Source organism: Camelus bactrianus, chromosome 6 (genome assembly GCF_048773025.1).
Source record: "Camelus bactrianus isolate YW-2024 breed Bactrian camel chromosome 6, ASM4877302v1, whole genome shotgun sequence".
Lineage (NCBI taxonomy): Eukaryota > Metazoa > Chordata > Mammalia > Artiodactyla > Camelidae > Camelus > Camelus bactrianus.
The window spans coordinates 41587840-41613202 of NC_133544.1; the positions used below are offsets into that span (position 1 = coordinate 41587840).

General features: G+C 34.7%; 1 protein-coding gene across 7 annotated transcripts in view; it reads left to right on the top strand.

Annotated features, from left to right (window-relative positions):
* Window positions 1-25363, top strand: part of TXNDC16 (thioredoxin domain containing 16) — a 76226-nt gene that overhangs the window by 44747 nt on the left and 6116 nt on the right. For all 7 annotated transcript variants that reach the window (XM_010962154.3, XM_010962156.3, XM_010962155.3 and 4 more), the window contains 10 exons: window positions 1418-1584; window positions 1973-2033; window positions 4806-4929; window positions 8843-8986; window positions 9537-9596; window positions 13846-14014; window positions 14356-14492; window positions 21050-21134; window positions 22882-23020; window positions 24975-25135. In XM_010962154.3, coding sequence (XP_010960456.2) covers window positions 1418-1584; window positions 1973-2033; window positions 4806-4929; window positions 8843-8986; window positions 9537-9596; window positions 13846-14014; window positions 14356-14492; window positions 21050-21134; window positions 22882-23020; window positions 24975-25135 — 1247 coding nt within the window. The remainder of the gene's footprint in view (window positions 1-1417; window positions 1585-1972; window positions 2034-4805; window positions 4930-8842; window positions 8987-9536; window positions 9597-13845; window positions 14015-14355; window positions 14493-21049; window positions 21135-22881; window positions 23021-24974; window positions 25136-25363) is intronic.

Consider the following 25363-nt stretch of genomic DNA (forward strand, 5'->3'; position numbering starts at 1 on the left):
GATCTTCTGAACCTTTCTTCTTCCTGAATAGTCTGTGCTTCCTCCATGTTGTTTTTGTGTTTGTTCTGATCTCTACCTTTTATGTTAGAGGCTTTCCTCAAATGCTTGCAACTCCTTGTTTGTGATTTAGAACGTGAAACTAAAAAGGCTGACTGGAAGTTCTGAGACTGTAGATGACACTGTTAACTCTGAGCTTCACAGGGTGACTGGACCTGGGCTGCTTTGTGGTGAACCCCGATGTTGGTATCTTTAGGCTTTTCCTTGTGGTTACTCAAGATCCCCAGAAAAGGATCTTCCAGTTTTCTGCAGGAGGACAGAAGTCTGGCTGCTAGTGTTCTGGGAGCTGAGTGGGGAGGGGCTGGAAGGAGTCTGAGCATCTGGTTACTTACTCCTCCGTTGGGCATGGTCTTGACACTCTCAGCTGTTACAGAAATCCCCCCAGATCTCTTCTGGTATAAGGGAGGACAGTTGCCTAAGCTCATGGAGTTGAGGAGGGAAATCTAGGGATTTAACTGCTTCTCCAAAGGTTTTACCTCTTCCTCCTTATTTTAGAGCCTCCCTACCATTCCCCTTCCAGTATTTCTCTCCCAGTTCCACAGGTGCCAGGCATCAGCATTTCCTGAGCAGTTTTAGGATTCTGCAGTTAAAATTGTTTCTTAACTTTTTCTCTCATGGCTTAGGGTTTTGCTTTGTAGATTCTCTAAGTGAACTCTCTAGCTTCCAAAATTTTGCTGCCTTTTCTCTTTTCCTCTCTTTACACATGTATGTTTATCTCTTTTGAAAAATCCTACTGCTGTAGTTTTCCTGGGCTTTCTGGAGGGAGTGAATTGAGATGTGTGTATTCAAGCAGATGTCAACTCAGATGTTCCTCCCTGTCCTGTAGTATGTCATTGTATGTTAAATTCTTACATGGAAGAGTTTGTCCCGCAGCCATCTGTTCTGTTTCATTTTAAATATCTATCTCTTTATCAGTACAACACTTAATTTTTTTGAACACTTTTTGTTTTTTTTTCTGAGGAGGAGTAGGTAATTAGGTTTATTTATTATTATTTTTTTTGACAGAGGTACTGGGGATTGAACCCAGAATCTCATGCATGCTAAGCACATACTCCACCACTGAGCTTTCCCCTCATCCCACACTATCTTACTTATTTTTGTTTCTTTATAGTATGCTTATTATTTATGGTTAACTCTTGATAAAATTTGTTAGTTTCATAATGCTTAATACCTATATATGTACACCAGGAGCATTAAACTTAGAAAATCATAAGACCATTGCTGCTGTTGTTGGATTTATTTACTTGTTTGTTTTTTTTTTACTTATGTCTTTATTGATAAGAATTAATAGGGTTTAAATGCAAATGTTGGAACATTATTATCGCATAGTGAAGACATTTTTTTCTTTTTCTAAATGAAGACTGAAGTTGCTGAGGATCCTCAACAAGTTTCAACTGTTCATCTCCAACTAGGGTTACCACTGGTTTTTATTGTTAGTCGACAAGCTACGTATGAAGCTGATAGAACAACCGCGGAGTGGGTTGCTTGGCGTCTTCTCGGAAAAGCAGGAGTTCTACTCTTGTTAAGGTATTTTAAACACAGAATATTCACTATACTGTGTTTAGCAGAAGACTAATGTTTTTCTTATATGGTAATCCATTCACTTGTAAATAAACTCAAATCTCTAACAGATTCTAATATAGTTAGACCCAGTTGCTGTGCTAAAGTTGATATATTAATTATCAGCTTGATTAAAATTAGACCTTTAAACTTTGCTAAATGAAGATGTAGATTAAGACAGGAGAAAATCTGGTCTGTGTTTATGTACAAAACTTCCCTGACTCATTAAATTGTAACCTTTTTTCATAAACTTTTTTTAGTGTAAGAACTTACAGTTCTATTTTAGATCGACATCCTGGATGACTGTTATTCTTGAGAGTAGCAACATAAAACATTTATTTCCATTTTGAAAAAGGGACTCTTTGGAAGTGGACATTCCCGAGCATGCTAATGTGATCTTCAAAAGAGCAGAAGAGGTTAGTCATTTTATATGTTGGTCTACAAAGTCTGCTTATTTAAAAAGAGTACATGCGGTCCTAAAGGAACATATGCTTATTTTAAGAAAATTGTGAATTGCCACTATTCAAAGATAATTACTGTTAACATTTGGTGTGGGTTTTTTTTTCTTCATTTCTTAGTCTGTCTCTTTCTCTGTGTGTGTGACTAAATATATATATTTTTAAAGAAATTTAGGGGTGTGCTCTATATCCTGCTTTGCCCCTACAGTTACACTGAATTACTTGCTGTTGTGCTGTGATGCCTGCTCCTTACACTGTTTTGGACGTCACTGATTCTTTTCCTTTCACTAAATTTCTGGAAGCGAATTTTGTTAAAGGAAAAGGGAAATTTTAAGACTTTAAAAATACATTGTCATATTGTCCTCCAGAAGGGTTATGCTTTTACCAGCACGGTTTGGAATTCCTTGTTTCTCATGTATCTTTGCCAACACTGAGCAGTAAGCTTTAAAAAAATTGTTTCTGTAAAACAGTTCCTGTTTTAATTTGCATGTCTTTGATAACTTTGACTACTGAGGTTGAGCTTTTGAAGGTTTATTGGCCATTTGTATTTCCTTTGTAAATTTCCGTTAATGTTTCTTTTTCCTTAACTTTTTCTTAATTAAGAATTATTGAGTGTCTTGTGTGCCCTCTGCCTGGCCCGCCACCCAAATCCCCTGCAAGGGTGCTGGGGCATTCTTTCTGCCTCACTGTGTTGTTCTTTGCCGTTTTGGGGACAAGTAGAAAGGAAGAGGCGTTTAATGCATTGATTTGACTTGGTGGAACACTACAGAGAAAAACCACGAGGACCATCCTTCCTGCCCCGCCTACCTCTTCCTTCCCCAACCAAAGCCCTGACATTTCAAACTGCTGCATCTGCCCCAAATCAGATGAAGCCTGACCAGCTAACTGGCCATTGGGAACTATGGGATTCTATTTTCACCAATTTGTTTTTAAAATTATTTTTCTTATAAAATTATGTATAATATAGACATTCTGGAAGTTTGAAAAAAAATTTAGATCCTACATAACTATTGTTGGCATTTAGGATTTTTTTCCTCTGGTCTTATATGTCATCTTTTAAAATACCATAATAAAAATTCTTACTCTCTTTTTTTCTTTCTCTCTCTAAAAATAATTCTTTAATTCTGGACATCTTCTAAATATTATATACATATGCTAAAAAGTTGTTGATATGTTTACAAACTGCCAGACAGTTTACACCTAAATTCTCTTGTGTAAGTCTATGGCAGGGATACTGTGTTAGGCGTTAGAAGACTTGGATTCTGTTCCTTGTAGTTCTGGGACCAGATAGATGAATTAATCTCTTCAAGCTCAGTTTTCTCATTTGTGAAATAGTCGTAAAACCCCTCCTTTCTAACTTATAAGAAATTTTATAAGACCAAATAGGAAAATACTTTGAGAATGTAGTATTGTTCAAATATGTATCCTGTGGGACTAGTATTCTCTGCTTTTTGACCAGGTAATGGAAAGAATACTTTCTGAAGCTATTTTTTTTGCTAGTAAAGATCCTTAAATAGGAAATTATTGTATTTGTTATTGGGAAATAGGTTTTATAGAAGAATTAAAGTTCACCCTGATTTCCCAGTGCATATAAAAGTTATATTTACACTATACTGTAGTCTTTAAGTGTGCAATAGCATTATGTTAAAAAAAAACAATGTACATAAATAAAAAAATGCCTTATTGCTAAAAAATGCTAACCATCATCTGAGCCTCCAGTGAGTTGCAGTCTTTTTGCTGGTGAAGGATCCTGCCCCGTGTTGATAACTGCTGACCGATCAGGGCAGTGGTTGCTGAAGGTTAGGGTGGCTGTGGCAATTTATTAAAATAGACAGTAATGAAGTTTGCCACGTTGACTGACTTACTCTTCCTTTCGCGAACGACTTCTCTGGAGCATGCAGTGCTGCTTAATAGAATTTTACCCTTAGTAGACCTTTTTTGAAAATTGGAATCAATCCTCTCAAACCCTGCTGCTGCTTTATCAACTAAGTTTTTATAATATTCTCAATCCTTTGTTGTCATTTCAACAGTCTTCATAGCATCTTCACCAGGAGTAGATTCCATCTCAAGAAACCACTTTCTTTGCTCATTCATGAGAAGCAACTCTTCATCCATTCAAGTTTTATCATGAGATTGTAGCAGGGATAATTTATTAAAATAATCTAGTAGCCTAAAATCTCATGTTGTCAAAATGCTTGGTTGAGCCTTAGTGAAAAATTTTAGTGGAATAATTTCAATGGAATAGAACTTTATATTCTTAAAATAACTGGTGGCAGATAGTATTTTTATGTTATGGCTAAATAAGCAATTGAACTTTTTTGTGGAATTACTTTAGATAAAGTATTACTCTGAATATTTGAAAATAATTTTGGCCCTGGTTGCAATAAAACTGTGTATGTTTCTGTTTTGTATTGAAGTAGGACTTACTGTTATATGTGACATGTTTCAGAATTCAGCATAATGTAACTGTGACAAGGAGCACGTGAGACTGTCGGTTCCTCTTTTTTGCCCTCTTTTTCAGTAGCACACACTATCTTTATAGAACGTATACTTTGGATACTTTTACTAGTGATTGTGAAGTTTATTTCCCCTTTTGTGTTTTTTTAAATATTAAAATTGCAGTTCACAGGTTTAGTTTCATTTTAGTGTGAAACAAGCAAAGTTTTTTTTTTTTTATTACAATGGTTTGTTATGTTTTAGTCATGTCTTTTAAAATTAATGTATTTCTAGGGAATGCCAGTGGAGTTTTTGGTGTTACATGATATTGATTTAATAATATCCCGTGTAGAAAGTAATACACACATGAAGGAAACACAAGAATATGAAGACAATGACATGGAAGGTCCAGATATGGGTAATATGTTCTTTGATGCTCATACACCCCTCCCATTTCTGCCCAGCATCCCTAAGTTCAGTGAAATTTCAGTGAATTAACTTTCCCATTTGAGAGTATGAAGAAACCTGAAGAAATTAATTTTGAATCTCATTTTAGCAAGTTGATTAAGTGAAGACATGTAAGGATGCTGTGTTTTATTTAGTGCAATACCTTTCATTGTTCCGTGTCAGGCTTCTAGCTTCCCACACCTGTGCCTTTATCCTCTCCATCAGTTCTTTCAGCCCTCCTGGTCTATTCCATGTTTAAAGAGAACCCAGGAGCCGCCATGTGATATTTTATTTTTACCATTTCTATTAGGAGATGAAATTCTAATAAATATAGTTGTATTTAGAGTTGTAAATAAATCTGATAACGATATAGGGAATAAATTTCAATAACATTTGAATATTCTTTGTAATGTTATGTCTTTTTAAAAACTTTAAAAATTATTTTTATTTATTTTTAACACCTTTATTATGGTATGATTCTTGTACAGTAAACTACACATATTTCAGATGTACAATTTGATGAATTTTGATAGATGTATACACCAATGAAACTACCACCACAATCAAGATAGCTAACATTTTTAGTAGGTGGGAAAGGATAATTTGGGAATTTGAAATTTGCATCTCTTCTTTTTCTTTTTACTGCTCTTACTGCTTACATTTTTGAAGTATTCTATAGTTTTCAAGGTTTTTTTCCCCAGACATTATTTACTTTAATAGTTATCCTCTGAGTTAGCTGATGTCACCTTCATATTGTAGATGAAGAATCTGTGTTTTAGCCGAGTTAAGTGATCTGCCCACGGTCACACACGTGGCATGTGGTGGAGCCTTCTTACTTGATCTCTTATTTATGATCATTATCATTCCTGATATCTTCTTTTGTGACATCAGTCCTGTTATGAAATTGCTCATCTGCTTTTCTCTCTTCTCTACTGATCTATACAATTTCTAAGGCAGAGATTGTATCTTGTACATTATTGCATCCCATTTAGTAAATACTTTGTATATAATCCTATTATCATGAGTCCCAAGATGGAAGTAATTTACATATTCTTTTCATGAGGTCCATTTATTATGATGATCAAAATCTATATTATAAATTTAATAAGGGCTCTGAGCTTTCACTGTGACCAGCTTCTTGGTTTGAGCATTGCTCTCATTCTTATCTGAAATACAGAGGTTAGAATTGCTTGTGGTTTAAGCCAGAGTTCTCCGCAGCATGGTCATTACATGGGCTGACCTGTGTCCTGCTTTATTGCTTCTTGCTTTATTCCTATCATGGTTGATACATTCTGATCTTTAGAATCAGGGGACTCATCCAGATGTCAGTTTAGTTTCCTGTCCTCACTGGGAGTTGCTTGTTTCAAAATTTCCTTATTGTCACATTCTTTATATTATTTCCTGACTCTCCAGCTTTAGTTTGCCCTCTGGTGCTGCCTTCCCTTATTTTCTCTCTACCTGTCTTCTTTTCCCAGCCCAGTTCTGGTGTTTCTTTTACAGCTTTGTCTCTTGTTTTTTTTTTGTTTTTTTTTTTTTAATTTTTTGCTTTGTAGTGGGTTTTTTGTCTGTTTGTTTCTTGGTTTGGTCTTAACTTCCTATGTTTGTAATCTATATTGACCCGTAATGTGGTATGATGTCGCTCCTGTGGACAGCTTCCTTCCCATTTTCATTTCATTCCCATTTATATAGGAAAAACAGATGAGGGTTTGGAAAGAGTTTGTTACCATGTAAGACTGGAATACAAAGAGAGATGTCCTTCACAGGAAATGGGCACAGGAAATGGGCACAGGATGAATCAGAACAAAATGGACTGGGTTCTACAGAAGAACAATATGAGAGAAAATAATGAACATGAATGGCTAAAAAGAGTGTGTGTATGTATATGTGTGTGTGTCTATATATATATGAATAGATGAAAGGTAGAGATGAGGAGTGAATGAATTTACAAATGGGGATGGCTTATTAAGAGGATGGGAAAGAGGGAAGGAGGTGTTGGGACAGGATAAGAGAAAAGACGATGGATTGGGAAATAAGAACAGACTGGCAGGAAAATGAAAATATGTGTCTCATAAGAAAACACATATAGTAAATGAGAAAATAGGCCTTTATTAATTTTGGTATTGAGGGTATAATTTTAGTGTGGCAATTAAAAGTGCCTTAAAATTAATATAGTGTAACTCTTATGCTTCACAGATTTGAACACAGAGACACAGAGTTAAGTAACTGATTAGAGCCATATAGCTAAAAATTGCTGATATGGTACTGAAATCCATATCTGGTATTTTATAGTATTAGAAATCATATGGAAAATAATAGTTTAGTTTTTTGAATACCTTGTCTTCCTCACTTCTTCCTTTTTAATATGTTAGTACAGAGAATTAGAAACATCATAAAGAAGATAGAAGAATAGATTGAATCTCCAGGCACCCATTACCTGGCCCCACCCATCCACCATCAGTCTATGGCTAATTGTCTTGCAATCACTGCCCACCCCTTAATATTTTACAGCAAATTCTAAACACATAAATTCATCCATTAAGATTTTCCTGCGTATTTCAGAATTATAAGGATTCTCTTTTTAAAATGGACGTAATTAATGCTGTTACTACATCTACAAAGTTAACAGCAGTTCTTCGTATCAGATAGTCGGTGTTCAGATTTCCAGCTTCATCTTGCTTTTTCATGCTGCTGTGCCTTTGTACATACTGTTCCTTTTACTCCACGTGCCTCTGCTGCCTCCCTAAGTTTTATTTTTCATTTAATGTTCAGATAATGTCAGCCCTTCTAGGAAGCTTTGTCTCTCTGATCAAATTAGATGTCCCTCCAGTGTTACCATACAATCTGTACAAACTTCTAACAGGATATTTATGAATTCAAAATGTGTTTTTTTTTTTAACCACATACATGGATAAATGGACAAATGGATGAATGGGTGGGTGGGTCTGTCTTTCTTAATGAAAAGTTTGGTTTTTTTTTTTTAGTTTTAATTGACATGTAACATTATGTTAGTTTTAGTTATACAACATAATTTGATATTTCTATACACTGTGACTAATGAAAGGTTTTACATATTCAGAATCCACTCATAACTCAATACAGTTAGAATAAAATCCAAAATTTTTGGCTCATATGGCCTCTTACGATGCAGCTACTGCCTAGCCTAGAGTTTTCTCATGTCATTCCTTCAGTCCATCCTGTTTTAGTCAAATTTGCCTTCCCTCAGCACCTAGAATGTGCTAAGGTCCCTTATGTCTCAGAGCCTTTGCATATGCTGTTCTTTTTGCCTAAAAATTTTTTTATTGATTCTCTATCTGGTAGACTTTGGATCTCCCAATCTCAATCTCCCTGTTATAGTCTCACTGTGTCTTTTACCTTTCTTCTTAGACCAATCACATTTATACTTACATATTTATTTGGTGGTAAGTTTATTGACTGACTTTTCCATAGATAGAATCTCTGTGTGGTCAGGGGCTACGTCTATTTCGTTTACCACTCTCTTTAGTCTCCATCCCAGTGCTTGCCATGCAGCTGAAGCTAAAGAAACACTGTCAAATATGTTTGGGAGGACTTTTCTGGATTACAAATTAATATATTTATTAGAAACAGAAGATCAGTATTCACAGTATTTCTTGACAAGTTTAATTCCTTTTGGAGTTGACTAAAACTTGACAATTTCTGGGACAAGAAGCATCTCAGAGTCATTTAAGATAGGTAGCCAGACAACTGGAAAGCTTTCTAAATATCATGCATGTTAAATACTAAGACAGTATGAATTCAGAAGTTTTTATAAAGTACCAAATTTTTGTATGCTTGCCTAGAAGAAGAGCTTAAATAGTTTTAATTATACATTTATATTTACATGAATTCCTTTTCAAACATTTTAGATATTCAAGATGATGAAGTGGCAGAAACTGTCTACAGAGACAGGAAGAGACAGTTACCTTTGGAACTCACAGTGGAACTAACAGAAGAGACATTTAATGCGACAGTAACAGCTTCTGACAGCCTGGTGCTCTTCTATGCGGGTTGTGAGTATGAGCCTTTCCAGTAGATGACTACATTACATAGTAGGACATTTAAAGTAGACATTTTATTTTTGCATTCCGTTATTGCACATTGTAAAATGACATAGCTTTCATATGTCCTGCACCTTGAAACATTTACTTCTAGCTGATTCTGGGGTTGTAAAACTGATTATACTGATTTTATATATCTGACTTACAGACTGAAGGTTAATTATCAAACTGGATGTTAAGCTTCCTAATTTAGAAAAATTATTGTGATGCAAGCAAATGATTTTAATAGATTAACAGTTCTTATAGATGTATAGGCAGTTAATTGCTTTTATCTTCAGATAATAGCCATTTAACTCCTTGCAGTATGAATGCAGAAAATAAGATGCTTTAGGAACCCTTTTAAATGTTTAGGCAATATTGAGTACTGCACACTAGGATATTTCTTATTAAGAAATAACAATTTTGGGAAACCCCATAAATCTGTATGTTTGTTATATGTAAATATGGATGCTTTAGAGATATGCATGTTGTAATATCTGTTTAACTTTTTATTTTAATGTAGGGCAAGCAGTATCCATGGCATTTCTGCAATCCTATGTCGATGTGGCAGTTAAATTGAAAGGTATTATACTGTGGTGTGCACGCGTATCTTCCTGATTCTGAGCTGTAGCTATTTGTAAACTGTGTCTGCTAAAGATGTAGAAGCACATAAAGTTTCAGGTTATTATGTTTGTGTCTCTAAGGTTAATAAGTTAATAAACCATGAGTTTCAGAATTCTCAGGAGCATTCACTTTGACTGTCTTCATAAAACTACACAGTTAATCCAGCAACCTTTTTGGCTGAACTTAGTCATTCAACAAACATTTATTGAGTGCCTACTCTGTGCCAGTGACTGTTAAATATTATTAGATAAATACTAAATCCTATTAAATAAAAATGTGATAGATAAAGACCAGTCTCACAGCTTGATGAAGGATCCAAGTGTTCTTGAAGGTATACAGTTGGGTCCTCATGGGTGGGATATTTCTTAATAGCCACTATCTTTTAATTTTAACTATTCAATGAAACCTGATTCAGTGGTAGACAAATAAGAAGCCAAGGAATCGACTAAAAAATATCTATGCCACCATTCCAGCAAAGACATAAGGAGAAGTAGAGAAGCCTGTGTTAGTAAGAGACAGTGATGGATTAGGTATGTATGAATAAGACAATATATCATGCTTGTATCTTTAATATGATTTCCTCCTACTCTGTTTTTCTTGTTAATAAAAGTTATTATGGTTAAATAGGCTTATTCTTGGCTACTCCAGGAATGCATCCACCATTAAGTTTTTGGGCACACTAGCTTATAGGCTCTTTCATTATTTAGTAAGTTCCTTATGGCGTAGGTGCCTTATACTCCGCTCATTGGACTTGGTGCATTACTTCACTTTACAGGATATCTGGTTTTTAATAATTGTTTAATAAATGAATAAGCTGAGATAGTAGAGTTTCATAAAGTTTATTTAGTGGAAAATGTGTACTGCTATACAACTTTTATTTTTATTGGGGACTGTTGTAAACTCAGGAAATTGATTCCAGAAAGTCAACTCTAAATGTAACATGTCCTATAGTAATAAAAACATCAGAGATATTAAAAATCATTTTTGAACCATTTCTCTTCCATTCATTTCCCAACCACATTTGATCCAACTTCTGATTATTTCATTCCCCAAATGAGGGGGTGGGTCCATCTGTAGATACCGTGATCCTTAATTTTTTTTTTTAAAGCAAACCCTGTTATTCTCTTTCAGATTCTCCTCTATGGTTGCACTCTATAGACAAATTTAAGTTTCTTCTCTAGGTTGTCCAGCCTCACTGGGAAATAATTAGAAGAAAGGAAAAGGAGGAGGAAAATATAAACCATAATGAAATAGTAATTGGATAATGGCCCTGAATAATAGAATGATTCTCTCCCACAAGCCCACTTGGTTAGATACCAAATAAAAATGGAAAAAGATTTTCTTACTTTCTTCTTTATTAATGACCAAATAAAGACCTGATCCCTCAACGCAGGGACTCTGAGCTGTGTGTGTTTGTAGAATGAAAAAGCAGATAACCAACCTAGGACTTGATTTCCTTTTTCAATTAGTATGTTCTTTATGAATAACAATCCTTTTGGTAATTAGATATCAGATAAGTGGACTATTTTGGAAGTTCACGGGGCTTAATAAAAAATGTGTAATATAGGTTACAATAGCGTTTTGTGCCTGTATTGAAGCCTATACTGTAACTCTGTAAATTAGAAAATATTGTATTACCTTGGGAATTTAGTCCTATAGTCTTTCATGTCAACTTGGGAAAAAACCACTTTTCATCTTAGTTCAAGAGGATGAAGAATATTCTATACTCAGTCACAAGGTGGCAGCAAAGATCAAGTTTTTATACTTAGTATCTGTATCTTAGAGAGTCTGGTATTTTTTTTTTCTTTTCTTTTCTTTTAAACCAGGACCCCTATTTGGAATTACTGCATTGATAAAGTAGGTGGACTATAGTACTACATGCATCTTAGAATATTAGACTATTTCATCTGAAACATGATTAAGTATTGAAACCATTTTACAGGAAAGAAAATAAAAAATTTACATTGGTAACTTCAATATAAGTAGCCTTATAACTCTTCATGACATGTATCAATATTCTTTCTTCAGTTTTAAAAATAACATCAAAGTTTTCAACTTGGACTGCAGGGACAAAGGAATAATAACATTTTTAGCAGTGGTAGACCTATGGAGGATGCTTATTGAAGGGAAAGAACCACGTCTGTAATAACATGGTATTCCATCCGTGGGTGGCAATATAACACTCTGTAACAACAAACACCAGTACAAGCACCACTAGGCATTTACTGACTAAATGATTAAAATAAAGGATAAGAGAACTTTAGAGAGAAGGTCTAATTTTAGAAGGATTAAGAATTTATCTTTGTTTCTAGGCTTATATAATATTTAGGTATTAGTATACTTTAGTGTAAACATTGAAAATTTGTTCATAAAGAAATATCAGGGTACATTCCACAATTTTTTTTTTTGGCATTCCACAAATTTTTATTGGGTACATACTGTATAACAGACGTGCTGGGCAGTGGGTTTATAGTGGTGAATAAGACAAACTAGACCCTGCCTGTATTGTCAGACAGATTGCTAACACTAAATCTGAGGAGATAAGTTATTGCACATATGAGATATAACCTAGGATCATTTAAAATATAAAAATGAATTTTCAGTATTAAAAATTTTCAGAGATAAAATAGTAAAATATTACACTTCACAGTTTTAATCATAGGATTAGATTACAGTAAATTAGGATATATCCTAAATTAATAAATAAGATTCCTTCTTTGATCTAATATTATATTAAAGTTTCCTTTTGTTGGAATGTATTCCTTCCTTTCAGTAGCTGAGTTGTGTGATGGTTTGTTGTTTGGTTTTTGATATCTTTCTACCTAGTGATTTACATATTTTGGAGAACTTCACATATATAGTTGACCCTTGAGCAATGCAGGGATTAGGGGCATCGACTTTCTGTGCGGTAGAAAATCCGAGTATAACAGATTTGGCCCTCTGTATACACGGTTCCTCACAGCTGAGAGCCCACATGCATGGATTCATCCAACCTTGGTTCGTGTAGTACTGTAGTATTTACTATTGAAACAATCCACATGTAAGTGGACCCACACAGTTCAAACCTGTATTGTTCAAGGATCAACTGTATGAGTATTGAACAAGTAAGAACTTCTCTTTGGGATTCTACTCTGTTTTCTTAGGCTGAAAAGAAATTACAATATTTAGAGGAGATGGGTTTGTGAAACCCTAGATGAGTTCCACGTGTGTAATTTATTCACACATATTTAAGGTGTTTAATATACAAGGACTGCTCCAGGTGCTGGAAAATCAGTGACGGGGAAAATGGACATGGTCCCTACTCTCAAGGAGCTCTAATCGTACCACAACACAAATGCTACATAATTACATGATGAGATAAGGAAAAGAGCACAGGAATCTGATGTAGGTCAGTGCGTCAGAGGAGGCGTCCTTGGAGCAGTCACACATGCAGAGATCTGAAGGAATGAGGAAGACCTAACTGCAGACATTGGTGGGGGTGGGCTGGCAACAAAACAGATTTGAGTTTTCAAAAGATATCTCTAGCTTCAGTGTAGAGATTGAATTTAGGGAAATGAATTAGGAGAAATGATGACTGGAATAGTGGCAATAAAGAGAAACGGACAGATATAAGAGATACTGAAAGTTTAGGTTGTACAATTGAAGCAGATGCTGACTGATGTGATTGGACATGTGGAGTTTAGGAATGGGGAGGCATGAAAGATGGTACTTTGCTATCTTTTTACAACTCAGAAACAGTGTCCACCAATATTTGGAGGAAGGAAACCATATTTGGTTTCAGACATCTGGAATTTGAGGGTGTTTCCATGCAAAGGGAAATAGAGAAGGCAGTCAGGATACATGGGTCTGGAACTTTGAGGAGCCTGGGCCAGAGCTATAAATTTAGGATTCATTTGATAGTTGGTGATTCCTAAGATTGTTTAGAAGAGAGGGTAGAATGGGTAGAGAAAGCAGCTTAAACTGAGCCTTGAGGAACTGACTGCACTGGCAGAGAAGCCTGCAAAAGGGACCAAAAAGGAACAGCTTGAGAGTTGGCAAAAAAGCCAGTAGGGGACGATGTTGCAAAAAATCAAGGGAAGAGAATCTTTCAGCAGAAGTGTTTCGTGCTGCTGAAATGTTAAAAGAATGGAATATAAAAGTATTGACAGTTTTCAACAACCGAGTTTTCTACCTTTATGTGTATAAAATGTGCATTTTCCTTTATTTAGGCACATCCACTCTGCTGCTTACTAGAGTAAACTGTGCAGACTGGTCCTATGTATGTACTAAGCAAAATGTCACTGACTTTCCTGTTGTAAAGATGTACAAGGAAGGCGAGAACCCAGTGTCTTATGCTGGTATGTTAGGAACTGAAGAGCTCCTAAAATTTATCCAGCTGTAAGTATTCAGCTTTCCCCTAAGATTTTAAAATTTCAGGTCTATAAAACTTCTAATTCCCATACTTTGTAGACACTCTTTGAATAGATATGACCTGAGATCACAGGATAAACACTGACGAGGAGAGCCCATCTGCATTCCATCACTTTTGGGGAGATAGCAGTTTTGTTTAATGAGGCTGATTTTTTTGTTTAGAATAGTAGTTAATTGTCTTTATTTTGTCAGATGTTTATCCTGTGGAATATAGTATTTGCTAAGTTCAGTATATTTTATTTTATTTTTTTACGAGCTGAACAGTATCTTTAAAAATTAATTTTGAATATTCTTAAATATTCATCCAGCAACAGGATTTCATGCCCAGTGAACATAACATCTGTCCAAGGAGCAGAAGAATTTTTAAGTGGGGAATTATATAAAGACCTGATCACCTACTCTCGTGTGTCAGTACTGGGGCTGTTTAGTCCAACCATGACAACAGGTAAGTGGAATTAAACATTTATATAGTTAAAGACTCATTTACTAGTTTTTTAAAAAGGCTTTTAAAGAATTATTATCTTTTTAAATTATAGAGAAATCAAAATATAGACAATTTTGAAAAATAGAGAAATTTGAAGAAAAGATAAAGTCTGTAATTATTTAGAATTGTTAAATTTTAATGTAATTCCTTCCCTCTTTTTGCTGTGTACCTATGTATTGCAGATTAATACACGTTTTAATGTAATTAGGCTAATGCTGTGTGTTTAGGTTAGTATCTTGCTGTTTTTATTTACCATTACGTGGGTACATTTTTTTCATGTGATTAATATTCTTCAAAAACATCATGGCTGTACATTTGATTGGATGAATATACCATAATTTATTTAACTGTTTGCCAACAAATAATATTTTGTTTCCATTTTTTCTTTTTGCTATATGTAAAGAATATTTTTATTTATGAGTCTTTGTGTGGATTTTAGACTATTTAATGGGTTTAGATTCCCAATAGGAGAATAACTTTGTCTTCTTATAAACTGTATGTTGTATGTGTTATTCATTGTTTAAAATGGGTTTTAGTGCTTGTCTAATGGATTACTATGTTTTTGTATATTAAGCGTATTAAGCTTTTGTCATTTTATTCCACTTATTTCCCCCCAGTTTGTTGTTTTGCGTTTTAGCTTTGCTTAATAATTTTATATGTAGCTGTTTAAAATTTCTTTTCAAGTTTATTGATTTTGTGATTTCTTCCATAGCTTTTAGCTGTAGAAAATCTTTATCATCCTTATAGTTAATGTATTTTCTTCTTGCTTTAATTTATATTTTCTTTCTCTAATTTATATTGTCTTCTTGCTTTGAATGTTCTTTTTTAAAAACTGAGTGATAGAATAAACATATCATGAAATTTACCATTTTAATCATTTTTAAGTGTATAGTTAACTAGCGTTAACTATATATTGTTGTGCAACTAATCTCCAGAACTTTTTCATCTTGCAAAACTGAAAAACTCTTTACCCGCTAAGTGGTAACTCCATTTCCCTGTTTCCCTAGCCCATGGCAACCACCAGCCTACCATTGGTCTCTATGAATTTGACTACTCTAGTTACCTTATAAAAGTCAAGTCATACAGTGTCTTTTTCTGACTGGCTAATTAGCATAATGACCTCAAGATTCATCCACCTTGTAGCATGCATCAGAATTTCCTTCTTTTTAAAGCCTGAATGATATTCTGTCATATGTATAAAACACATTTATCCATTCATCTGTTGATGGACACTTGGGATCTCTTGGCTGTTGTGAATAATGCTACTGTGAATATGGGTATGCAAATATTTCTTTAGGACCCTGCTTTCAATTCTTTTGAATATATATCCAGAAGTGGAATTGCTGGGTCATATGATAGTTCTATTTTTAATTCTTTGAGAAACTATCACTCTGTTTTCCATAGTGGCTATACCATTTTTACATTCCCACCAACAGTATACAAGGGTTCTAATTTTTCTACATCCTCCAGTACTTGTTATTATCTGTTTTTTTAATAATAGCCATCCTAATGGGTATGAGGTAATGATGCATTGTCATTTTGATTTGCATTTCCCTAATGATTAGTAAGCATCTTTTTATGTGCTTGTTGGCTGTTTGTACATCTTCTTTAGACACTGTGTCCTATGCTCATTTTTCAATTGGTTTTTGTTGTTGAGTTGCAGGAACTCTTTATGTATTCTGGATATTAAACCCTTATCATATATACTATTTGCAAATAAATTCTCCCATTCTGTAGGTTTCCTTTTCACTATCAATTGTGTCCTTTGCTTTTACACTCCCCCCCCCGACCCTTTTCTTTATTAAATCTTCAACCATTTAGATGTATTTGTTCACGGTATAAAGTTAGGGCCAACTTTGTGTCTACATGGTTAATAATTGTCCTTTTTTTGATTCTATCCATCACCATATTAAATCCACTTCTCTACATGTATGTGCGTATAAATGTTTTCTTTTTTATTCACTTTGCCTATTGATACTTAATCTGTTAGTTTTATAATGTATGTTGAATATATGATTGGGTCAAGTCTCTTTTTTGTCTTTTTGACATTTTCTTAACCTTTTGTCTGTTAACTCTGCTAGGTGAACTTCAGCCATTTACACATGTTGTTCAAACTTATTTGGATGTCTGTTGCTTGTTTTATGCTTCGTTGGTGTTCTTTAGTTAGTTTTTTTCTAATTTTATTTCTATATGGAGTATGCTTTTGGTTTTATTTTCTCCAGGGCTATAGAAGATGTTCTTTAAAGAAGTTAAAAGCATATTGGAATCCATAAACTTAAAGACCATTTAAATGATTTTGACTCCTTCTTATGGAAAATAAGGATGCTTATAATTTCTTCCATTTTTTTTTCTCTATATGAGCCTCTATGGTCTCATGTTATAGACTCAAAGTATCATTACTGCTAAGCTTTTTTTTGCATTGTATATTTCTCTTTCAAAAATATTCTGCATGTATGTTTCCAACATTTTATTATGAAAAATTTCAAACATACAGCAAAGATGAAAGAATTTCACAGTGAATCCCCACATACCCGTCATCCAGACTCTACCGTTGGTATTAACCATACCTGTTTTGACACATACCACCCATGAGGTTATTCATCTCGTTGATGCGTCTTGGGTGGACGTCTCAGTGTTCAGCTTTGCTGTAGTGCTTCCGGCAGTTAGCGTCACTTTGCTAGTTTTACAGCATTATAGACTGTAGTGTTCTTTTACTTCACAACTTTTCTGTTTTCAGACTCCTACTCCTAACCCTGTTCCTCCTTCATGGGAATAGATCTTTCAGTAAGTTTCAAAGGAAGGGCACACAGGGCATTTTTTCTGAGCAGTGGCATTGCTTAGAACGCAATTCTCTTGGCTTTGGATATGGATGGCCTCTTGACTGGGGAGCAAAACCCCTAGTGTTTTCTTCATCACATGCTGACTCTTTCCATTTATGTAGCAAACTTCCCCCCTGCTTATTTTTCTTTCATTTTAAGATGAATTTCAAATTCTGAATGAAATATTTTAACGATACTTGTATGGGAAGAAGATCCCCAGTGTCTAGCATTATAATTGTATATAGTTTAACTACTTGTTAAATTTTGCTCCCTACAAATTGCTGTCTAATATTTTTTCCCTTCTACTTTGTCTTCAAAATCTTTAAAAATAAAAGCCAAAAGAACTCATTAGAAAGAAATAATAAGAATGTTAATATGTGCTCTGTGGTTTAACCATCTTAGTAGGCAAAATCCTAGAGGGTGTAACCTTTTAATTTGTATTCTGTGAAAAATTGTGAAGTGAATGAGTCTCTATTTTACTCCTCCATCTTTCCCTCTGTAATGTTTCTATACCCACAGTTGACTTTGCTTTCTACCTACCTCAGGTGCCTGGTGTCCTGAAGTTCTCGTTTATTATTTACACTGGGCCTCCTTCCAAAAAGAATTAGTCTTCAGATAATAAAAAGCACATATACAATAAAATCATTAAAACAAGGATAAGAGTTAAGCAATAAAAGAGTGGGGGATAATTATGTAGAATATCTAGAGAACGCTGCAGTTGATCATAAAACTTAACCCTAAGCAATCTGGTAGCAAACAGAAATAGATGAAAATTTTGCCAGTTTATCATCATTGCATAATAAATGGCAGCATATAAATTAATCCATTTCTCTGACTGTACATGCTAAGAGGAATTTTTCTATGTAGGGGATCAGCATAAGGAACAGTGTATTTGATCGTATTTTTATACAAATGATAAAGTTTACATGCAGTTATCTCTCAACAGAAGTCAAAAGCATAGGGTTAAAGTATATAAAGGTAGTTCTGGTGTGCTAGAATGATGCAATCTGAATGTGATGCTTTTTTTTTTTTTTTCACATTGATTGCTACTAAGCCTTTGCAGTCTGGTGTTAGTTCCTCTTTACTTCTTTTTTTGTTTATTTTTGTTTTTGCGGACATCCGTATGATAGTTGCGGGATTTTCAACATCTGTTGAGTGAGAAAATGTTTAACAATAACAGGCAGCTATGAATCCATTAACATTTTAATGTACATTTGCATTTTAATCATAAACGCTAACTACTAACATTTGCCGAGCACTTACTTCGTATCAGATATTTATTTGTTGTTCCTATAGATTCTAGTACTTGAAGACTAACGTGAGTTCCATGAGGGCTGAAATGTCTCTTTTATCCACTGGAGTATCTTTCAGGCCCCTCTACTGGAAAGTTACTATATTTTCCTTTGTGACTGAAAAATAATCTTGTGGGGATATACTTTAAAACTTTGTAAATGTCCTGTTTCTCATTATACATTTGCACACCAGTTTTAGAATCCACTGCCTCAAAGAGCTATTACAATGTTGGTTGCTGAGTGGAAATTTTCTAACTCCATTATTCCTTCTACCTTTATTAGTTGGCATACTACTATAAGAGCTTTTCCTTCTCATTTATTTATCAGTATGGATGGTTGAGTTCTTATTTTACTCAATGGATTATAATGTTACTGTCATTAGTTTGCTCAAATTGTCCCAGATTTGGTCATTGTGAGCCCCTTCATTCTGACTCTCATGTCCTTTTGATATGTCTTCATCATTTTTTGAGTATGTCCTTTTGACACAAAGTGTTCCCAGCCGCATTCCTAGAATCAGCCGTTTCTCCAAGAAGTCCAGGTTCCTTTTAGTGGGACATTGAATTTAGAAGCCAAGATCTAGGGGTTAGGAGTGGTTTTAGTTCCTGAAGTGTTCTTACTTCTCAACTATTTTGCTGACAGAGCTAAAATATAGATATATCTATATATGTATGTATATAAATATAACTATTTAATAAAATGACAGTGCGAAAAAGCAGTATTGCTAAATTAATGTATTTATTTTATGTACTTTAAACGTTTATAGTTAAAACAACTAAATATTATAGGTCACCATTAATATTACATCCCAAGTATACTTATAGTGGTTAAAAAAACTTTATTTAGGTAAATGATTATTTCCTTATATTTGAGATTGCCGTATATTCAGAAGGAGAAGAATGTGCCTGGTTTTAAACATTCAGAGGAGGATTTGCACTGATTTAGTGGGAATGGATATGCATCTGGATATGCATAAATCTGCAGTTTTAAATGTCCTCATCCCACAAATAACTTAGGGTTTATGTCCAAGTGGATTCATGAAGAGCCTTTCAAGAAACATTCATGAGTTTAGGGTCTTCTGCACGAGGAAATTACGTGGAAATATTAGAGTAATTTTCCACTATTACTTACCAAAAAAAAGAAGCTGAAACTGATTCCATTATGTCATTGCTTTAGATAATAGTCATCCATTATTGACCAGAATTTAGAGAATTTCTCTTAGAAATCAAAGTATAGGCATTCAGTTCTTTCTAGTTGCTTAGTTTTCTTATGACTCTTTTCTACTGTGGTATAGCACAGGCAAAAGAAAATACTTGCATGGGTTACTAGTTTCTCATTAAATTTATGATTATAAATGAGCTCTCAATGCTTTCTGCTGGTGGACTGTGCCATTCCAGTAAGTTGGCTTTTCTACAGTGTTTCTCAGTCTTGTGGAAAGTACGTATCCTTTTTAAAGAAAACAATCTTGCGGTTACCAGTGTTACCAATGTTGATGCTCACATCACGAATATAGTGCTGACTGCTAAGTTACAGATCTTTTGGGTTCAGCATACCCAGACTACTAGTGCTTTATGATTCATTTTTTCCATCATTGTTTTTCTATTTGAATTGCTGTGAACCTTTTATGTAGTGAGCTGAGCTATCACCTTGGCCTTCAGTTGGCAAGAACACATTATTTGTAAGAGCCCACCTCTGCTCTTTTCCTCCTAGTCTGCAGCTGCTAATTCAGACTTGCTTCTTGGTCATAAGATCCAGAATATGCTATTATTTATGAGTATATTCAGAAATCTACAGAATAATAGTTCTTATTTTGAATATGTATATCCTAACAAATCAGAGAAGAATTATACCCAAATTAATCAAAGTCCAAAAGTAACAAAAACACATTACAGAAAATACAGGAAATAAAAGAAGACACAAATCCCTCTTAAGTGTAGAACCCTAACACGGACGCTGTTAGAGGACTAGAATTTCCAGTCTTCTATTTTTTCTATGTATATAGGCACTTTCAGATTTTGTGGTTATAACGTACCATTTCACATACCTGCTTTTCTTTCCAGGCTACATATAGGACAGCTGTCTCCATTTACCGTGCCTTAGGAGTAAATTAAAAAGCAACAAATGTTTATTTAGTAATTCTCTATGATTAGAGTCCTATAAATCTTATCAATTACAGTTGACCCTTGAAAACGAGGAGGTTAAGGGTACCAACCCCTTGCGCAGTCGAAAATCCCCATACTGCTTGCCGTCTCTGCCTCAAAAACAAAGGAATTGATAAATGACTTAACCAAGGACAGGAAGCGGCAACAGTTTGGATAGAATCAGGACTCCAACCCTACTGTAAATCTGTTCATCAGTAATTCAACTGCATAAAAAGTTTCAGATTTTTGTCTTGTCTATGTATTTATAGCAAAAGAAGAGTTCACTGAAGCAGGAAAGCACCTAAAAGGATGTGTTATCACTGGAGTTTACTCTGAAGAAGATGTTTTGATACTGTAAGTTTATTGGTCTTTTAATTTTAGGGAGGAAAAAGTTTGCAAAATAATATATTGCTTGTCTCTACACAGTTGGTGAAGAAAAACAGCAACATAACTAAATTTTTAATTTTTTTCTATGGATATCTAGGAAGTACCACCTGGCTGTTTAGAATTTTCAGATATTCAAAATTCTACTTTAGGCTAGAGCTCCTCACTGGGGCAACCTTGGATTCATACTATTTCATCTTTCTATAAAATTTTTCCTCTTGGGTTCTGTTACTTGCAATTTTAATTCTTTGGGGTTGTCATAGTGTTCTGAGGAATTTTACTTCTTGAGTGTTTGGGTTTTGTTTTGCCACAGAGGTCTATAGAAAAATCAGAGGTGTACCTGATAGTTCTACTTAATTTTGTTATTGCAGACATAACACTTAAGCAGTACTGTCACTTAAGTTGCTTTATTTGTAGAATTTGGGGCTCCAGTGAACTATCAAATAATTTCAGCTGCTGCAGAATGAAGGACTGCACTGAATATTTGGAGATTATTAATACACATCATATTCTGCATTAATGACTCATCTTCAGATGCACATGGAGTTGTTAAGCCCAGTGGTTTGTCTTACCTTCTGACCATATTATTTCTAATTGTGATCTCTGAGCTTAAATCTTTCATCCTGAACACGGGTGACATAGACTTTTGGTGATCAAGCACCTGTTCTATCCATGAAACCAGTGATTTTTGAAAAGTAAATACTGAACTCCAGATCTTTAGGAAATGTAATACCTGCTCACTGGACACACAGACAGTCACCCAGTATCTTCTAGACCAGTAGTTTTCAGAGTATGTTTTGTTCATAACCAACTGGTCAACTAAGAGGGTCCTCTGGGTAATCTGAACTGGGCTCTCTACTAATACTTACAATATTATGCCTACACTTTGTTTTAGCATGAATTAAGTTTTTACATGGTAATAAATGTGACCACCTCACTGGTAATTTTACACAAAGTCTTTTTGTTTCTCCTTATTTAGTGGTTTTCTTTAGGTTTAGTTTGCAAAAGTAGTGGTAGGAAGAGGCAGATCTGGGCTCTGTTTCAGTACAGAGCACAGGCTCTGTATCTGGAATACCTCAGTTTGAATTCTGTCTCTGCTGTTTATCACCTTCTAAGTCCTCATCTGTTAAATGGGGGTTATAGGGCTGTTCTGAGTGTTAAATAAAAACTTAACTAGAAGCACCTGGTTTAGTTCCTGGCAAATTATAGGCCCATTCTAATAAATGCCTATCTCCTTGCTCAGCAGTTCCGTGAGCAGTCCAAAAAGTTGAGAACCATTCAGTGTGTTCCTAATCCTATTTAGACGTTGTCTTGATGATTAAATTGTCTAGAAAAAAAATCTGGCTAGACTACTGTCTGTTGCTTTCTCTTTAATTACTTATTTTGTGTGTGGGGGGTAATTAGATTTATTTTTATTTTTAAATGGAGGTACTAGGGATTGAACCCCCGGGACCTTATGTGTGCCAAGCACTCACTCTGCCACGGAGCTATGCTCTCCCCCCTGTTGCTTTCCTTTATCTAGGTTATCAAAGCTCTTGAACTTGCTCAAAATAGCCTCACATAGAAGACAAGTTTATCTGAAAATGGTGTTCATTTTTTCCTTAGTAGTAGGGCTTTTCATTTGCTGCCTCTACTGTGACCTCTTGGTCAAATTGTTCATGTTTTTGATGACTTGCTGTATTTCGGTTGGAAATTTTAATACTACGTTTCTCCATAGGTCAGATAAACACGCTGTAACTCTTCCAGCCCTGCTGCTTGCCAGACACCAAGAAGGCAAAATAGAGAGCATTCCATTAGCGAACGCCCATGTGCAAGACATAGTTCAAATAATAACAAATGCATTACTGGAAACATTTGTGAGTATATTTTGTAATATGGATGTTATTTGAAATAAGAAAACCTAGATCAGTTAAAGATAGTGTATTTTAATGCATGATTTTGCAGCTTTTGTTGCCACAGGATGTGATGTTTTGTGAGCTGAAGATCCAGGGGGTTGCTCTGTTTTATTTTTTCACTCATTATGCATACAGCTTCTCCAGTCCACTGCCAAAATTTTACATGTCTTGGATTATTTTTATTGCTGAGATGACTGTGGCTGATGGCCAGTTAAAGTACTTAATCTAGGTTGAAACTTGGTACAAAGCCCATGGATTCCAGAGAGCAGGCTGCCCCGCTTCAAATCCTTGCTTGACTCCTTACTGGCCTGTATGTAGACGTCTCTGTGCCTCAGTTTCCACAGGTGTAAAGTGTAGATGATGGTACAGCACCTGCTGCAGAGAGTGATTATAAGGACTGAACAAGATCTGTGTTCATTGCTCTGTGTGTGGTGTTTGGATCCTGGTAAACTTGGAACAAATGTTAGCTAGTATTATTATTTATGTAGTTTTAGAGCAAAACATTGTCTTCAGGAAGTCTTTTTCCAGTGCTTACTTTGTATAATAGTGAATTCAAGGGCACAACAGATGTAACCTGCATTTCTTGATTTCAGTTGTTTTACATTAGTATTAAGTATAGCTAGAATATTATAAATTTATACTTTTCTGCATTTCTAAAGTGTCATAGGAGCACTGTTATCAGCTATAAATTCTGAATGAATATCCTCCTGTTATAGTTTTTTGTCATGATGAGCTAAATGACATTACATTTTAGGCTCAAATATAAATGAATGTATTCTTTAAGTCTTTTTATGATCTCAGTTCCATTCCCTCCCCTCCCCCATTAAAGAATATGAAAGGCTCTACCATTTTCCATTTTTAGTTCCACATCTATTAAGTCACCTTCTGGATGTACCTGTGAGCTAGATTAAATCATCTTGTATCAGGTAACTAATCCCCAGATGACATGAGGAAACCAATGAAAAGAAGCTGACTTGCTGAAGTCACACAGCTGAGCAGGAGAAAAGAACTGAATGAAACTAGCACCCAGGCATCCTTGTTCACCAGCTGCCCCTTTCATTGGATCTCACTTGAAATCCAAATGAATAATTTTATTTTCTTTATAGTGCCAACCACCTCTGATCCATCCTCAAACACCAAATTCTGGCATATAATTTTCCCTACCTATCCTCAAAGCCACTTTCCTCATTGTTATTCACTTTCCCACTCAAAGTCCTCTTCTCACACCTTCCTCTTTCATGATTTAAATCTTAGATCCTACCTCCTCCAAACTGCCCTGTATTGTCTTGTGGTAACTATTATCTTTTATCTTCGACATGAGTTACGTCCCCTTCCTAAAACTGACCCATCTGATCAAGCCAGCAGCTCTTACTCGGAGCAGATCTGATGACCCAGGTGCAATGGAGCCACCACTCCGCAATTCAAAACTTTATTGAGCTTCAAGAGCTTATGTTGGGCACTGAGTCAAAAAGAAATAAGATGTTAAAAGATTATATCTTTAAAGCTCAGCTTATATTTTTTTCAAAAATTTTGTGTTAGAGGAAAAATTTATAACAAGAGTTTTGTTTGTCACATGTGTATTGGCCAGTCTGGTCCAGATTTTAGCATAAGAAATTATTAGAAGTGCTACATCCTTGTAAAACAGGGGACTCCATTAAGGTTTATTTTCAAATTCTATTAGCAGTTTTATTTTGAAAAGAACTCATTATTAAGACAAGGTAGGCTTAAATAAAAAAAAAACTCTTGAGTTTGATAGTTGCTAACCAATATAACAAAATCTCCACTTAAATGAAAATAGGTTTGAAATACATTTTACAAACTAAAATTGCACGAATGATTTGAACGTTATTTTCTGTTTTATACTTCATCGTTCCCTATATTTTGTTTGTTTGTTTTTGTTTTTGTTTTTAAACAGCCAGAAATTACTGTGGAAAATCTTCCCACTTATTTAAGACTTAAGAAACCGTTACTTATTTTATTCAGTGATGGCAGCATAAATCCTCAGCATAAAAAAGCCATATTGACACTGGTAAAAGAGAAACACTTGGATTCACTTACCCCTTGCTGGTTAAATATGTAAGTATATTTTTAATTTTTTTTTACTATGTTAACGGTAAAGTACAATTATTATTAAATTTTCATTAGGAAATGAAATGCTCTAAACTTTACATTTAGAGTTAATATTAGGGAACCAATGTATATGTCATCATGATATTAGTAACTAAACTCCCTCAGATGGTCTAAGATGACCTTGTTTTAGATTGAATTCTGTTTTATAATAAATTACTTTTTTTTTCTGTGTGG